The 18,224-nt window shown below is 36.2% G+C and overlaps 1 protein-coding gene across 1 annotated transcript in view; it reads right to left on the minus strand.

Annotated features, from left to right (window-relative positions):
* PTPRC (protein tyrosine phosphatase receptor type C) overlaps window positions 1–18,224 on the minus strand; it is a gene marked incomplete at both ends in the record, with an annotated part of 114,091 nt that overhangs the window by 17,242 nt on the left and 78,625 nt on the right. Inside the window, 9 exons of the mRNA XM_084244488.1 lie at window positions 164–200; window positions 3,957–4,033; window positions 4,118–4,208; window positions 4,783–4,892; window positions 6,025–6,059; window positions 6,744–6,852; window positions 12,775–12,835; window positions 14,955–15,160; window positions 16,306–16,464. Coding sequence (XP_084100614.1) covers window positions 164–200; window positions 3,957–4,033; window positions 4,118–4,208; window positions 4,783–4,892; window positions 6,025–6,059; window positions 6,744–6,852; window positions 12,775–12,835; window positions 14,955–15,160; window positions 16,306–16,464 — 885 coding nt within the window. The remainder of the gene's footprint in view (window positions 1–163; window positions 201–3,956; window positions 4,034–4,117; window positions 4,209–4,782; window positions 4,893–6,024; window positions 6,060–6,743; window positions 6,853–12,774; window positions 12,836–14,954; window positions 15,161–16,305; window positions 16,465–18,224) is intronic.

The following is an 18,224-nucleotide window of genomic DNA, read 5'->3' on the forward strand; positions in this document are numbered from 1 at the left end:
AGTAGATCCACATGTTCTGCTTCCCACTCCATTTCTGGTGAAACCTCTCACCCCCTTGCACCTCTGGCCTAGACCCCAGATCTTGTATGTGTAAATAAATAAAAATAAATCTTAAAAAATAAACAATTGTTCAAAAAGAATATTGGACTATCCAACAAATTACCTTGTGCAGCAATGTATTTCCTAGGTTCTTTGAAACCCTGTTCAAAACACACAAAGATATATCATTTACTGAAAGCTCAATTATTCATCTACATGCAAAGCTGTGAGCTGGAAGAATTTGCTTCAGGCCCAACATTTCTTCATTGTTGGTTTCCCTGGGCATTTTAAAATGACAAAAGGCATTTTATAAAGTCATGAGCAGGCATTTAACTGTGACAATGATCTTAGCATTCACAAACAATATGCGTAATTTTCGTTTTTTTCTATATACACAAAACAAGAAAAAACAGACTTCATCCTCGTGTAGATGGTACAGCTATGTACAGAAATAACTCAGGCATTCCTCTGTTTTATATCCTGCCAGTCCTTAATGTGCCCTCAGTCATAACTCAAACCTTCTTATCAGGCATGTATTTACTTTGAGGATTTTTACCCAATTTCTTTCAATAAGTCATTTCTTCCCTTTAACTCATCTGGCTTATATTGCTAATTCCCTAGGCTCATTTATGCCATTCTCGACAAGATAACTTTTATTTCATTACCTGCAATATCTGCTTTCTCCACTCCTGTTACCAAGGCAAAAAGGAGTTTAGAGCAGATAAGATACTTTGATAATTTCTTCCAATACTACCTCACATTCCTTAATTTTATCTTGCAATCAGAAAGTCTTTTAGGGAGATAACATGTGCCATTAGATGAAATTCAGTCACAAAAATTCATGATGAGTTTTAGTGACTTCTTGAAATTTCTGTATCATGACATAGCATTATTCATATATTCATTTATTCAATATGTATATAATGAGTGGCTAATATATGTCACATGCCCTTCCAGGAGCTCAGGGCTCTGCTGGAGAAACCTGAGTATACCTCAATACTGTAATAACCATATACATTTGAATAGAAAATACAGATCAGATTATGCTTTCTTCAGAGACAATATAAATCCTTGTGAAATTGACATTTACTCTCAATTATTTTCCTTTGAAGAATAAATTGCTTAGAAAAGATGCTATTCATTAAAATAAACTTGATTGATGTTAACTATGAAGCTTACCAACGCTACCTGAAAAATTGGTTATAGTAGAGGACAAAGTTATGTCACATTACTACTAATTATTTTTCACCATGATCTCAGATTTGTAAGAGTTGGTTATTATTGTAAGCAAGGCTTTTGAGGATCATGTGAAACACAAATAAAAGCAGGAAGTTACACTGTGATATAATGAGCACATGTCATAGGAGAGGTATCTCTTGCTTAGGCTATTTTCCAGGGACAGCAATAGAAAAATACACAAACTATATCAAAGTTAATGGCAGGCAAGACACTCTAGAAATTAGAATGCTTTCTCTAGAGAAAGTGTGTTTAAGAAAAAGAATATCCCAAGTCTGTTCCTACTAGCAAAACAAGGAACACCTCATAGTGTTGTTTTGAGAATTAATTGATTTAATATATGGAAAGCCCTTAAAAAGGTGGCTAATAAATAGCAACTATGTAGCCAATTGCATTACCAATTGTCATTATAATCATTAATGTCAAGAATTTTGCTCTGGAACATTATTAGATGTCTCAGAAAGGAACTTTATTAAAGATTAAGTTACAGATGTTGGAGATGCATGTTTCAGGAATGATCCAAGTTAAAAAAGTATTTCCAAATTATTCTATATTTTTACATAAACTATGTGTAGCAGATTGAATAGCATTCCCCCAAAACTCAAGTACATTGGGGTCTCAGACTATAATTCAACTTGGAAATAGGGCCTTGGTGGATATACTTTGGGGACATGAGATCATACTGATTTGAATCCAATGACTGGTATCTTTATGAAAAAGGAGACACAGTGGCTTGGAGACTCATGGGGAAGAGAGCCATGTGATGCTGATGCAGACTGGAGTGATACAGAAACAAGCCAGGTATTACCAAAGATTGCCAAGATCTACAAGATGCTAGGAAGAGGCAAGGAAGGATTTTCCTCAGAGCCTTCTGAGGGAGAAGGGCTTTGCAGACACTTTGATTTTGAACTTCTAGCCTCCAGATTTGTTCCAAAGCATAAAGTTCTGTTGTTAAGTCACCTACTTTGTCGTACTTTATTATGTCAGCCTTAGGAAACAAAAGCATAATAATAATATGACTATTTCAGCTACTCCAGTAAAAGGTTATACATTTAAATAGATCAAACTAACAACTAGGGGAAAAAGTCCTCAATTTCAAGGAAAAAATGTGGAATCTAACTTATAACCAGCATATATGGAAACAAGACATCATTTTGTCAATTTGTCAAAAAAATATTTGATAACCACTCTTTTAGTAAGTCTGTGTGGAATCAGAACACTCTTGTACACTGTAAGTAGAGTATAAATGGGTGTAACCACAGTGGAGGACCATTTGGAAACATCTTTAAAATTAAAGGTGCATATTCTTTCTGAGCTGGTGATGCTTCTTTTAGAAATTTATCATATTGATATACTGAATCCCAGAATCCCATCATGAAAGAATGTGAGTCAGTTATTCATTAAACCATCCTGTGTAATAGATTAGAAACCACACTTACTATATATTATTATAGGAACTGATTAAATAAATTACAATGCAACTATATCATAAATTACTACAAAAATATAAAATAAAGATGCAGATATGCTCTATGTCTGGTGTTAGCAAACCACAGCCTGAGACAAATCAAGCAGGCCTGATTTTTTAGGGTTTTTTTTGAGCACGGCAGCCATATTATGTATTTATTGTCTATGGAAATGGGGCTACAAAATTGCAGAGATGAGTAGCTGTGGCTCAGATAAGTCTTGTAGAACCCAAAATATTTGTTTTCTGAACCCTTACTGAATAAGTTAGCCAAGCTCTACTTTTCATAATGGTATTATATATATCTCAGTTATGTGCTTTTATTTAAGGTAAATAAAGCATGGTACAGAACAGTATAAATATTAAAAGTTTTGCAAAAAGAGAGGGATAATATTTATTTTTTCTTGTTTAGATGTAAAGAAACTCTGATTGGATATCTAATAAGCAACATATAGGTTACTCCTCCTGATTGGTGGGGACACTGGATTGGGGACAGTGGATTGGGCGGAAGGAAGATTTTTTTTTCGGTCTCTATATATTTTTATACTTAAAATTTTGAATTCAAATGATAGAATATTTAACAATTATATAACTATTTTAAAAATTATTTTAGATAGATTAACCCTATTCATGTGCTGATATTTGTTTGGGGGGGAAATATAATAAATACAGGATATTTATTGATGAAAAGTATCTCTATTGAAATGCAATGTTATGTAATTGAAACTCAACAGTTTGGAGTCAAGCAGTCCTGGGTTTGAATCCTAATTCAAACTTTTACTAATTGAACAGGTAACAAGCTAGAGGCACCCAGTCCTTATTTCTACAGCCAGCACAGCGCACGTGGCTAGCACAAATGTGAGGCTTTTATGAGAAGTACATACATAGTTTAACAAATAATTTAGTCTAATAGTCAGTACCTAATAGGCACCAGAGTGTTTTAATTATTACAATCAGTTTGTTTGTAGATAAAAATCCTATATTACATCTAGGACCAATAGGCAAATAATAAATATTCTTGCAAATGGTAATGATTGTTTTGCTTATATCAGTGATGATATTATGGACTTATTTCAAACTATTTTTAATAATATTCTAAAATTTTGATATGACAAAGGAACTGAATGGAATGCATAGGTACAATAAAAAATGCAAATGGCCAATGATAAAATGATGAAGATATAAAATAATCTGACAATTATGCCTTGTTACTCACATCAATATAACTGGCATTTATGTAGTTTGAACCTGCATCTCCATTTAGATCAGAGAGTTCAACACGATTATAATCATCTGTTCAAAGAAAAAATATGTGAGTGAAATAATGAGTAATCAAGTCATGTAAATAGATGGAGATCCAATTCTCTGAGTACTTACAAGGAAGGATGTCAACATAACGGTTTTTATTCTGGTTAAAGGGTTTTCGAGCATCCTTGATAGGAAACTTGCTGAACACCCTTGGAATGCTCTGCAAAACACAGATTCTTTGGGTTACAGCAGATTCAAGAAAAACAATTTTCCCCTTGTCAGTAATTATTTCCAGCAAATGAGAAATACTGTAATATATTTCCTTTATACTGATGAACATGTTTCATATGGTATTGAAATCAAACTTATACAAATTATGCAAATAACCCTTTTTTCCTTTAAAATGAATGATTAACTACTTTAAGAATAAGTCCTATAAGTGTCAGTAAATTCAGAATTAGTTGCCACTTTAAAATGCATTTACTTGGATGATACTCCATCATACTTGGATGATACTTGGAAGAATATCTAGTAAACAATTACAAAATCAGCCAATCATGTTCTGTGCCACTACGTAAAAGGAAATAACAAAATGAAGTATTATTTTAAAATATTTACTAACTATAACTATTACTCTCCTCATCTGTAAACATGTGCTAGTGATAGCTGCTTTGCCTATATTGCAGTATTATATGGGATTAATTTGAAGCAAGTGGTTATACAATACATTAAAGTAGAATTATCTTGATAATTAAATAAAATTTCTCATTATATATATTAAGAACAGCACACACCTGAAATTCAGCCAGAAAAAGTCTTGCTTCATCAGCAATCTTTCTCTTATAAGTTTCCACCAAAGTATCTGCATTGATTGGCTCCACATTCATCAGTTGCTTTTCATCATCTTTAAACACATTGAAAATTCAATATGAATGTTAGATCTATCTTTCAAATGTTCATGCAGGTTTCATTCAGGGTATATCTTGGATTCAATCCTTGGCAGACAGTGGGAAAGCCTACTTATATATATACATTCATTAATAAACCTATGGCTTTGAAATCTTATGCCCCAATCCTATTCTGGGCTTTCCGTTAATCTTTCTGACTTACTCTCTGATTTCCCATGTAGCTATCCCATATGCACTCACAGGTACTTGATTTAGGAAAGATGTTCAAAGTGAAGGTCATGTTTTCCCTTCATCTAGCATTTTCAATCTGCAAATAAGATCAACACTCACAAAATAATTTAATACTGAAATGAATGCCTATCGAGGATTCTAAAGAATCAATCCCAAAGCTTCTGTTTATAAACTTGGTGCCTGTACTTGCTTGAGAGAAACCCTTCAAAGACAACTTAAAGTAAGACAGAGGAAAAATTTCAGAATTTTTTTCCTATCCTGAGTATACAAAAAAAATAATTTTCTTTATTATAAACATAACTTCAATTTCTCTAACTCCACAGATCAAAAAAACACATTTTTCAAAAAGAAATTAAGGAAATAATGTAAAAGTTGAAAAACGTGGAATTTGTTTTCTTATCCTAAGTAAATGATGGGCCTGTAGAGGGAGCAGCCATCCCACCCAGGCAGGGACTTGAACATTGTATTGACTCTTCTGTGTGACTTTCCATCTGCCTTTCCCTCCTTCACTCCCTCATCTGCTGCCTAATACTTCCCACAATCCTAGAAGACTCAGATGCACTTCTCTAGTTTCTCTATCTATACACATTGAACACTATGGCACTTATCTGATTGCTGTCATATTTGTCAGTGCTTTTGTCTTCCACCTATTAGGCTCTAGACTGCTTAAGAGCAGAGTCTGTGGCATGATGCTGCCAGATTTTCAGTGTCTGGTACACTATTTGGAATACATTTGAAATTCACAGATATTAGCTGGTTGAATAAATAAATAAATGAATTTAAGTTTCATCATTGTATCAACAGAAGAAGATCAGCAAGATTAATAAAATGTGAATTCTTATTTAAAATGGATTCAAATGTGAGGAGAGATTCATGAGTAAAACCAGACATACTTACCCCTTTCAACAAGTTCCTGTTGTTCTTCTAAATTTCTGTGAAAATAAAAAATGTTAATTTTTATATTTTAAAGAAATGTAGAATTCATTTTATATTCAATTTATATTTAAAGAGTATATTGGAGGGAGGAGGGGAAGCTGGTTGGATTTAAAAATAAGGAAAAGGGGAAGGAAGGGAGGGGAAACGAGGTGGAAAATGACGTGAGGGTAAGGAAGTGAGTGGGAGGGGAGAGGAGAGGTTGGGAGGGAGGAGGGAGGAGGAGAAAAAATAAAGAAAATGTGAGGGAGGAAGAAACAAGCTAAGGGTTGTCTGCTAAACTCAAATAAGGGATGACATTATTTTACATTAAACCTCTTAGTTTTCATAAAATGAAATATTTTTCAATTGCTTCTGGCAAAAAGGAATGCATATAATTCCCTAGGTACTTCTTCCTTTTCCTTTTCCTTTGTCATTCCTATATCTTTCTGAGCTCACTTTATACTTAAAGAATATACTCTTTTCATTGGTTATTTTTAAAAGAAATACACAACAATATTAATAAATAATTTGATGTAAACCAATAGGACATTATTAAAAGCCTTTGATCAAAAGATCTGTGATGAACCATACTTCATGTTGTCTTTTACTGAATTTACTTTTTTCCCATTTCAGTGGTTTTAAATTTGTCTTACAGTTGAGTGCTCCCATCATTGGTTTTTCTTTTTGAAACCAAATCTTACCTGGATCTTCTCTTCTGTAGATCATAGATTTTATAGAGAACAATAAGTAGAGCTATTGATGTCACAATAATCAGAAATGCCAAAAATATAATCAGTGATTTAGAATCATCTAGAAATGAAAAATAACACATGAAGAGAGGTTTATTATGTCAAATATTTTGCTGGATTATTTTAATAATCACATTTATTTATTTATTTATTTATTTATTTTAAAGAATTATTTATGTATACAAAGCTGGGGTATAGACCAGAGTTGTGGGGTGTGAGAAGATTCACCAGAGACAGAGTGGGGAACAGAACAGGTGGATTGACTGAAATATACTGCTGAGGGGAGCAGCAGGTGAGACAGGAGAGGTCTGCTATGCCATGTGGTTAGCTCCCTGGCTGGCCAGGGATTGAACTCATGCTGCAGAGGTTGCAGATAGCTTCATAGTGCTGTGCTTCATAGTGCCCTAAAGAATCACATTTAATTTTGATTTTACTATTGTCACTTATTTTGAGGTTTTCAAAAAAATACTTGCTATGAGAATACAATGAGTTTCTGATTTTGTGAATTCTGTCTATATTTTTAAAAAACAATAAAGCTTTTCTATTTTAAAAGAGTAATTAGAATGGGGGCCTCCCTGGTGGTACAGTCTCAACACTATCAACCTGTCACCTGTCATCATGAGTTAAATCCCTGGCCCGGGAGCTAACCCACATGACACAGCAGCCCTTTCCTGTCTCACCTGCTGCTTCCCTCAGGAGTGTATTTCAGTAGATCCATCCTTTCTGCTCCCCACTCTGTCTCTGTTGAATCTTCTCACTTCCCACCTCTGGCCTACACTCCAGGTCTTATATGCATAAATAAATAAAAAATCTTTAAAAAATAGTAAGTGAAATGTAGAAACACAATTCTCTTTCCTTTCATTAAAGAATATATTTTTATGGCTATTATCATTTAGATTTCTTCCTTGTTCAGTATCTCTATTTGTAAGGTCTCAAAGAGGTAGCAATCCAGCTGTTGTAAATCTTTTAGAAAAACTCATATACAATAGTAAAACTTTATATGCAGAAGTGAGTAGCCTTCTAAGGGGATCAGCACAAAGACATACTTTCTTTTTTTTTTTTAAATAGAGGCACGTTTTTATTTATTTGTTTGTTTGTTTGTTTGTTTGTTTATACATGCACTGGGTATAGTCAGAAGCGCAGGAGGGTGAGAGAATTCACCAGAGCCAGAGCGGGGAGCAGAGCAGGCAGAAGGACCGAAGTACACTGCTGAGGGGAGCAGCGGGCGGCAGGAGAGGTCTGCGCGCCATGTGGGACCCTCCTCTGGTGGCCGGGGAGCAGCCAGGGATCGAACCGGCGCGGCAGAGGCCGCGGGCAGCTTCGCAACCCAGCGCTCAACTGCTGCGCCACCGGGGAAGCCCCAAAGATATACTTTCTTATCTGCTTATTAACTATAAAATAAATTAACCAAGGGACAAATTTTTTTTCATTCTACAGTAGGATTCCCTTTATCTGACATGAATTTCACTAAGGTTTAAACTGAAATGCCCTTTTGATGGAAAGGTAGAGAAATGAGAGTGTGATTAGAATTATCCCTTGCCTGAGTATATCACTCTTCAAGTACAGTGACAGTTCAACAAAATACTGCAGGGATTTAAGGGCCTCAGCTCTCTAGAGAGAGTGCTTACTCTCTATCAGTTCCTTAATAGGCCCTTGGGCAGAAACCTTACTATGTGTCTCCATTCCCCAATTCCAATTAAACAGATTCCCAGGGCTGGGTGCAGATTAAGTACTAATTATTCACTATTCACACACACACACACAAAAAAATTCAAAAACTGCCGTAGATATCTAAGATACCTAAGAGAACAAAACAGAAACGATCCCTGTCCTCTCAGAACTGACCATCTGGGGAAGGACAATTAGCAGTATGCATAATATATCAGCAAATGGTAAAGTAGGTTAAATGATGGGAAGAATATGAGAAGGAAGGAAATTAAGCAGATACATGGGGGAGGTACTTTCTAGGCAGAGGTATGTTGAAGGCCAGAACCTAAGCTTGAAGGCAGGAGCATCCCTGGCAGGTCCAAGGAATGACAAGAATATCAGCAGAGGGAGTAGTGAGTGGGGGGTAGGCAGCCTGAGATGCCACCTGAGAGTGGGGCAGGGAGTGAGGGAAGGACAAAGGTTGTTGTAAGGCTCTTATTTTAAGGATACACTGGTTTTTGAGCTAAGTTTGAGAACTGCAGGATTTTTGAGTAGGGCAGGAACAGATTTTTATAACGGTTGAGACTGCCATAGTGCAGGCAAAAGATACAGAAGTTTATACCAGCTTGTTATCTCTTCTAGTTGGAAGAAATAGTTACAGGAAGGATTGATTAATGGAGATCATGAAGGCTCTGGGAGAAGCAGGATTGAGGAAAGGACAAGAGCTCTATTTTGGATCTGAGAGTTTGAAAGAATTGACACCCACGAGGAGTTACCAAGGAAGAAATTGAACATGCAAATCTGAATCTCTTGCACCATGAATCTTCTGAGAAACTTTCTGGGACTGTACATCAACTTGATAGTCTTCAATGTATAGCTATTATTTAAAGCTCTAAGACTGAACTATTCATCAGGAAATTAAAATTAGAAAGGAATGAAATCTCAAGAGTGACTCCTGAGACAATCCTATATTCAAAGGTTAGGGAGGAAAGATGGAACCAGCAAATGGGAAGAAAATCAAGTGTGGTATTCAGGTACTCAATTTAAAAGGAGGCACTTCAAAGAGAAAAGGAAAATCAACTAGAGAAATACCACTGCCAAGTCAAGTTGGATACAGATGAGAATTTACCTTCTGGCTTAGCACCAAGAAGATATTATTAAATTTGACAAGAGCAAAGTTACAAATCAGTTGAAATTTTAAGTTATGGAGATTGCTCTGGGTGAGCTGACCTTATGGTGAGTCCTTTAAAGGCAGGAGATCAGAGATTCAAAGTACCAGAGGATCCAACATTCTCTGGCTATCTTGACAATGGAGGATCCCTTTTGGAAAGGATCTGTGAATGGCCTTTGTGAGCTACATGAGACCCCTGGCCAAATCCCCCCCAAAATACGGGGTCTTCAGTGATTTCTCTGCATTGACTAAATTATCTGAGTAAATGTCCTAATCTGTAAAATGGGAAAGATTTTATCCTTGTAAAGGGGTTACTGTGAGAATTTGTGTGTTGATGTACCAGCTGATCTATCTATCATGTATAGCCTATCTTTAGAAAGAGAACACCAGCACATATTCAACAATCACTTTTTGTGGATATATAAAAGGATGAATATGTAGATAAATGTAATTATATACATAGATTGTATTCAATGTTTTAGGGAAGAAGTTCTTATTGCAATGGGCTCCTAAAATGACCCAAATGTTCTTTGTTCTATCTCAAATTATTGTCACTAAAATTATCAATCCATACTAGTGATTAGTGGCATATATTAATCTGTTCCCATATCTGTGGATAAAAACCTCATCAGAGAGGGCCTCCCTGGTGGCCTAGAGGTAAAGTCTCAGTGCTATCACCAATATGGTCTGAGTTCAATCCCTGGCCAGGGAGCTAACCCACATGTGGTACAGCAGACCTCTCCTGTCTTTCCTGCTGCTCCTTTAGCAGTGTATTTCAGTAAATTTACATGTTTTGCTACTCATGCTATCTCTGGTGAGTCCTCTTACTAACCCCACAAACCTCTATGAAAAAAAAAAGTTGTTTAAAAAATAATAGATAAAACCTCATCAGAGAGACAATCATCTAATCTTGTCTCCTTCAAGAAAATTATTAAAATGAAAGACTTTTTTTTTAAAGATTTATTTATTTCTTTATATAAGCACTGGGTACAGTCAGAAGCACAGGAGGGTGAGAGAATTCACCAGAGCCAGAGCAGGGAACAGAACAGGCAGACTGACGAAGCACACTGCTGAGGGGAGCAGTGGGCGCGGCAGGAGAGGTCAGCGCACCATGTGGGACCCTTGCCGGCAGCCGGGGATCCAACTGGTGCTGCAGAGGCTGCGGGCAGCTTCGCAGCCCAGCGTTTAACCACTGTGCCACCAAGGAGGCCCTAAAATGAAAGATTTTACTAGCAAAATAGAATACCCTGAACTGAGATTTTGCAAGAAAATGCACCAAATGATTGAGTAAACCTTTCAACCTATATCAATGAATTAAGATTGATTCTACAGAAACAGTAAGTAACTTGTAACAATAAACTTGTAACAATAAAACAAACAAGTATTCAGCTACATCTCATGCAGTAAGTACATGTTTTTCTACCTTCTGTCTATGAGTTCTTCTAATACTAAAAAAAAAAAGCTAAGAGTGGCATAGATCTGTAATGACAGAGAGAATGGATAAGAGAAACTAGAGAGACAACTCACAAGGTTTGGAAGGTAGAAAACAAAGGAAATCATTACTAAGCTAGCACACCATAAAGGATGGATGCCACTTACTCGGGATCTCTGACTCTCAAGTTTGGAGGCATCAGATACAATGAAAGTGAATCAAAGCACCAAAAATGGTGCAGTTGAACAACCAAGCACTCCTTAAAAGATATATCCCCCAAAGGAGAAAGTGATTTTCTGGGAAAATAAAATGGAAGAGGTAAGAAACTCAACGTCAAATCAGACCACATCAGAACAGGGATGAAACCAGGAATAAAATAAAGAGGAAAAGTAAAGATCTGTATTTAAAATGGTTGGGCACTATCCCCATGACCTGTCATGGGAAGAACCATTCCTGCCCCCTCCCCCAGATTTTACCTCACTACTAGGAGTGGTATGTTGATTATTTTCTGGAGATAGCGAATGACACAGCAGAAAACAATAATACCATAGGGATTCTATGCTCCTCAGTCAATAAACCACTCTACAAATGACAGAACATCTAATCAACTTTTCCTGTTGCCTTGCTGTAAATATGATCAAATGTCATAAGAGCTAAACTCTCAAGAAACTTTAAACAAGTAAAATGGGTGTCAAAATAAGAAGTCAACTTTTGAGTTGCAAATTACAACTAGTAGGAGCTCCAAAAGACAATAGAAAGAAAAGAGAGCACTAAAAGATTTCAGAGATATAAGACTTTAGATCACCAAAGCCAATATTACCCAGGAAAATAAGTAAATCAGACCCATGTATACTAAGAATAAAGAGAAAAGACTGAAAGTTCCAAAGGGAAAAACAAGGGAACATGAGCAGAAGCAGGGTGGAGGCAAGGAAGTGATACAAAAATACTTCCTGAATTATGGATTTTTATTTATTTTTTAATAGAGGCATGTTTTATTTATTTATTTGTTTGTTTGTTTGTTTGTTTGTTTATACATGCACTGGGTACAGTCAGAAGCGCGGGAGGGCGAGAGAATTCACCAGAGCCAGAGTGGGGAGCAGAACAGGCAGAAGGACCGAAGTACACTGCTGAGGGGAGCAGCGGGCGGCAGGAGAGGTCTGCGCGCCATGTGGGACCCTCACCCGGTGACCGGGGAGCAGCCGGGGATCGAACCGGCGCTGCAGAGGCCGCGGGCAGCTTCACAACCCAGCGCTCAGCTGCTGCGCCACCGGGGAGGCCCTGAATTATGGATTTTTAAACTTAGAATTCTATGCCTGGTTAAAAAATTGACTTCAGTGAGATAAATCAGGGCAGATTAATATCTAATGTCTGCTTCTGCCAAGCATACCATTGAAGGACAAATAAGATAGTACACAGAGCAATATGTATTGTTCTAACATGAAGAAATATCATAAACATAATCATTATTTAATAGTCTATACAGATAACACAAATTATTTATTGAAACCAGCAATCTTTTAATAACTAAATCTCCTAATTTGGATTTAAGATATTGTCCTTAGAAAGTAGTAGAAAGTAGTATTCTCATACTTATGCTCTTTTCAGACTACCTCAAATATTATATTTATGAAAAATTTATAATTTAAACACTAGTAATTAAATCAGAGTAAAAATAAAAACATTGAAAATGCTAACATATTTTAATATACATGTAATAAATAACAAAGACTTACATGATGTTTCTTTATCTACAGAACATGAAAGTCCACGATGTTTAGTATTGTTGTAATAGACCTGAATTTCAGCAATAAAAGAAAAAATAGTTTTTTAATGGAAATTTATTTATCATAATAAACACTAACTTTATTCTCATAAAATGTTGTTTATTTTCATTAAAAATATACTGAGTAGTTTTAATCTAAAGGTGAAACTTCAAGGTTATGCTAGTATTTTGTTGTAAAATAATTTTTAAAATAAAACATTTAACATTGAAAAAGGTATAAATAAATCTTAGCTCATTTAATAATCATAGTAATTATAACAATAATCACCGCCACCAAAGAACAACAAAACTATAGTATTTATTCTCAACAGTAATTAAAGAAATCCTATTGAAACAAAAAGATGAAAAAGATGATTAAAAAAAGAGAGATGTCAATACCACTTTCACCTAAACACCAAAGACGACAATGTTGGTGATTCTTTCAAAAGTAGTCATTTCATGCAATGTGATGGAAAATGTAATTCTATAACTTTCATTGGAATAAAAAAACTGTAAGTTCTTGTTGGTACAATATATTCATTTTCAGGAATTTATTCATACAGAAATGATGAAAGACATAATAAAAGATTTTGCTGTTTACTGAAAGTATGCTTAATGATGTTTGTGACAGAAACCAAAACAGGTATAGTTAGTTGGATGTGACAAAGCCATAGCATAGAACACCATGCAACCATAAAAATTTACATAGTAGCAGATTATCTAACATGGAAAATGCTCATGATATGGTGATATACGAAAAATGCAGTTTATCAAACTGTATTCACAATGTTGATTGTATATGTTGAATATGTATACAAAAGTGCATTACATATTATAAAGGTTGTGAGGTAATGGAAACTATCCATTGGCCTCTATCCCCATTTCATGGCACAGAGCTCCTAAAAACCCTTGAAATTTCCTGGGTGACAGAAATTACTTTCTTCTAATAAGGTGACTCCAGGTGGTCTTCTGGTTGAGGAAAAATCACCAGAAAGACTCTCATGACTGGAAGCTTGGAATTTTCAACCTGCCCTCCATTCTTTTGAGGAGGCAGGCAAAATGAAAAAAAGAAGAGTTAATAATCAATCTTTACATGCCTATGTGATGAGCCCTCCATAAAATCTTTTAACTGTGCATTTTGGAGAGCTCCCAGGTGGGCCAAAACCTGCATACTGGGAGGGTAATGTGCCCCAGTTTCACGGAAAAAGAAGTTCTGCCCCCAGATCCCACCCTATGTACCTCTTCAAATGGCTGTTCATTAGTTTCTTTCATTATAATTTTTAATAGTCTGGGATACATATCTCCTGAGTTCTGTGAGCTTCCCTAGGAAATTAGGTGAACCCAGTGAGGGAGCCATGGAAATCCCTAATTCATGGCCAAGTTGGACAGAAGTTACAGGTGAAGTAGGGATTTGTAACTGATATCCGAAGTGGGACAGGAGCTGCCTTGTGAGACTGAGTCCCTAACTTTCAGGATCTGACACCATATCTCCAGGTATGGTGTCAGAAGTTGACACCCAGCTGGTATCATGAGAATTGCTTGGTTGGGGTAAATCCCCCACACGTTTGGTGAACAGAAGAATCAGGCATGAAAAACTTTATGTAAATAGTAAGGAAACTCACAGAGAAGAACTGAAGGAACAGGCAGGAAAAACTGAGGGCTTTTTTTTTTTTTTTCCGGAAATAAACACAAAATGTGGTGAGTAGACAGTGGGTGAGTTTTCTTAATTCTCTAGATTTTCTGGTATTTCCTAATATTTATTTCTAGCCTCAATGTATTTGTACAAATGTTTGTAATTCTAAAAAGTCACATTAGTAAAGATAAACTATCAAGATAAGTCAAGTATTTGGCAAAGTAAAAAACCATTGTGCATTAAATGTGCTTCCTGACACAAGAGCTAAATTCAGCTATAAGTAAATCATCTCAAAGGTCAAAAACACTCTAACAAAACATTTGCTTTAGACCACTGTATTTAGTCCTAAGGACGAAAAGTTTGGAGTCAAATTTTGAAGACTTTAAAATATGATTCCATTTGACATCAAGAATTTCTCAAGTTCATGTGAGTACTGGTCTGAGTTTTATTTTAGTACTACATAATAGTCTGTATAATCTACAGCAGTACTATAGGGATTATAGAAATTATCATCTTACCTCAAAAGTGTACGCTGTTAAATAATGAAGGCCTTTTACACTGAAGTTGCAGTCTTTGCTGTTAGTAGTTCGCATATCATGACCTCCTTTGACTATCAAATGATAACAGCCTTTTGGACCATTAAGTTCTTTAGGCGGCTTACAAATCACATTCATGCTATTGTCTGAAGTTGAAACAACTTTCAATTCTTCAACCTTATCAGGCTCTATTAAGAATTTAAGAAAGATGCTTTACTCTTATCATTTGGTAAATGCATATTTAAATGACTTCCCCTAATATGCATACAACAGGAAATGACAATAGTACATACAAGAAAAAGCTGCAATGAAACCTCCAAAAAGCAAATTGTTCATGTAGAATAGCCACATGGACTCCATTCTTGAAGCCATGAGGGTTTTGCAGTCTCCCAAAGAGGGTGTAGAATTAGAGAACAGAAAGACAGGAGTCAAGAGGGGCAGAGGAGAAGCAGGAAGGGAAGAGCAGGGGACTGATCCAAGGCCTATGTGCAATGCAAGTCCTCCCTTCTGGTAGTGCTTCCATTATCCTGGTAAGAACCTACCTGACTGGGTTCTGCAGGAGCAGCCACAAATTCTTTTCTGTGTTATCACAAAAATCAGGAAAATAACAAAGTCATAAAGTTTGAGGATCTGGACTTTCTAAACAAGAACCTAATGACAGAAGGAGCATTTTCTGTCTTCCTTAAAGAAGACAGTTTTTCCTCATGCACCTGATGCCTGTATGGTCTGGAGCTGCTGCCTTGTAAACAGGCATTTCTCTTTGCTGACCGCCTGGAGTCATGTTCACTTCAGAGACAGATCTAGCTTTGGGTCTGGAAACTGTGGAGATACCATACTGGTGGCAAGAGCCACTGAAAGGGAAGCTTGAAGGAAAAATGTGACATTAAATAAAAGTGCAGGTAGTTGAGTGTAACAGAAAAGAAAATGCTAAGGAAATAATTATGTTTTTTGAGTTGAGTAGAGGTTAGCAAGTGAATGAAACATTATTAGGTGTCTGAGTGCAGTTAATATTTCTAGATTACAAGGAAAACCACAGACATTACATTTTTATCAAAGTAGATTGCACACTTAATTGCCTGAAATCTTAAATATTGTACCAGTTAATAAGACCTCATGCTTTGTTCTCATGATTCTATTAAAATATCTGAAGGATACAGAGAACATGACAACAATTTTTAAATTATTGTATATTAAGTTAGTAAAAATCCTAGATTTTATCAAATGCACCAAGTCAATGAGTCTCCCAAATGAAGCATAAAGATAGATATATTGTGTGCTAAAATGTTCATATGTGGCCTGGTGATTCACAGAAGCACTGAAGCATATAACTTACCTGAAGGGTTTGTTCGAAATTTACACATGGCTGCAGTTCCATTACGTTGCACTTTTCCGATGGTGGTGGCGTGGAGTGATACAGTATAGTTTGTGTAAGGTTTCAATCTCTCCAAATACTTCTCATTTTCTTCAGCTGGAATATTATAGTCCTCTTCATCTTGGAAAAAAATAAAATACCCATTAAAAGTCAGAATTAGGGACTTCCCTGGTGGCACAGGGTTAAAGTCTCAGCACTATCAAGCTATTGTCAACCACTGCAGCATGAGTTTGAACTCCTACCAGGGAGCTACCCACATGGCACAGCAGACCTTTCCTGACTTGCCCGCTGCTCCCCTCAGCAGAGTATTTCAGTCAGTCTGCCTGTTCTGTTCCCCGCTCTGTCTTTGGTGAGTCCTCTCATCTCCTGTACCTCTGACCTACACCCTAGTTCTTATATGCATAAATACAAATAAATCTTTTTTAAAAAGTCAGAATTACCACATTTTTAATTTGTTCTCTACATGAAATCATTCCAAGTCTACTCCAACCTGAGTGATTGAGAAATACATATTTCTGGTACTCAAATGTACATCCACACAATTATCAACAAATGTATTGAAAAAATGCAATATTATAAATGAAATATTCAACTATTTTGAACTGTACTTCATATAATTAATTTCGTACACACAATATTTTATTAAATTAAGGCACACTTGTGAAGATGGTTTCTTCTCTTTCTGAGAAAAGGACTTCAGGTGCAGAATCCATTTGATCACCAGTAACTCTGTCTACTCTATCATACAATTTAATTCATGGGGGCAGTGAGAATGAGGGAAATACAATTTGGCAGAGGAATCTGAGCGGTTCACTGAAAGATGAGTGAGACTGAATAGGTGAAAGGGAGAAAAGAAAACATTACATATGAAAAAGGAGCACTTCAAGTTTGAGGGACAGGCCTGAGTGGGATAGCAGATTTTAACTGGGAAGGCATATGAGAAGTCAGATCTTGTTTAAAAACATTTTAACATTCAGGCAGAAGAGTTAGCAATTAAATTAAAAAATCAATATTCATAGACAATTTTTGAGTAGTCAAGTGATATCAACAAAGAGAGGTTCAGGAAGCTAAGTGTGACAGCATGTCACTGGGTAGCAGTTTCAGTGATGATGACGGATGATGATGGTAATGATAATTATTATAAATGTAACACCAATAATGATTAATACAACAAATAAATCACTCTATGTGCCAAGCTCTGCTTTTAGTGGTATACATGAATTAACTAATTATCACTACTATCCTATTGGCTGGCATTCTTGATATCATTCAGTTTAACAGTTGAGAGAGCAGCCACAGAGACATTGACTGATTAATCTGCTCATGATCTCAGGGGAAATGAAACACAGCCAGGATGGGATCAAGGCACTGAGGTTCCAGAGTCTGTGCTCATCTTCACCACTGTGCATACCCTGATTAGAAGGAGGGACAATGTTTACAGTGGGGCCCAGCTTTTCCTAAATCATGAACACTTCAGTTCTCTTTCTGGTCCAGCCGGATGCGCCTCCAGAATTTCAATAACAGTGTATGAAAAGACCTAACGTGCTAATTTCTTGTCTCAGTTACTTGTCTCAAAATGAAGGTTACTGTATTATCTGTAGCTCACCTTGAGATGCTCAGTAGTGAGGTGAAATGTCTATTCTAGCATGCTTAAGTGTCTACTTTTCAGAAATCCCCCAAACTGGGGTTAGTTGTCATTCACCTACAAGCTCAGTTCTGCCCTAATGCAAATTCTCTCTCAGGACAGCAAAGGTGAGCTCAAGAGAGGGACATCTGACTCATGGCTCCTTACATGGGATCTGGCACTGGGCATTGCCCCAGTTCTTACTCAGCTACAATCCCAAGTGTCAAGATGTCATTTGTAAAATCAAACTGACTTC

Source organism: Talpa europaea (genome assembly GCF_964194135.1).
Source record: "Talpa europaea genome assembly, chromosome: 10".
NCBI classification, from domain to species: domain Eukaryota; kingdom Metazoa; phylum Chordata; class Mammalia; order Eulipotyphla; family Talpidae; genus Talpa; species Talpa europaea.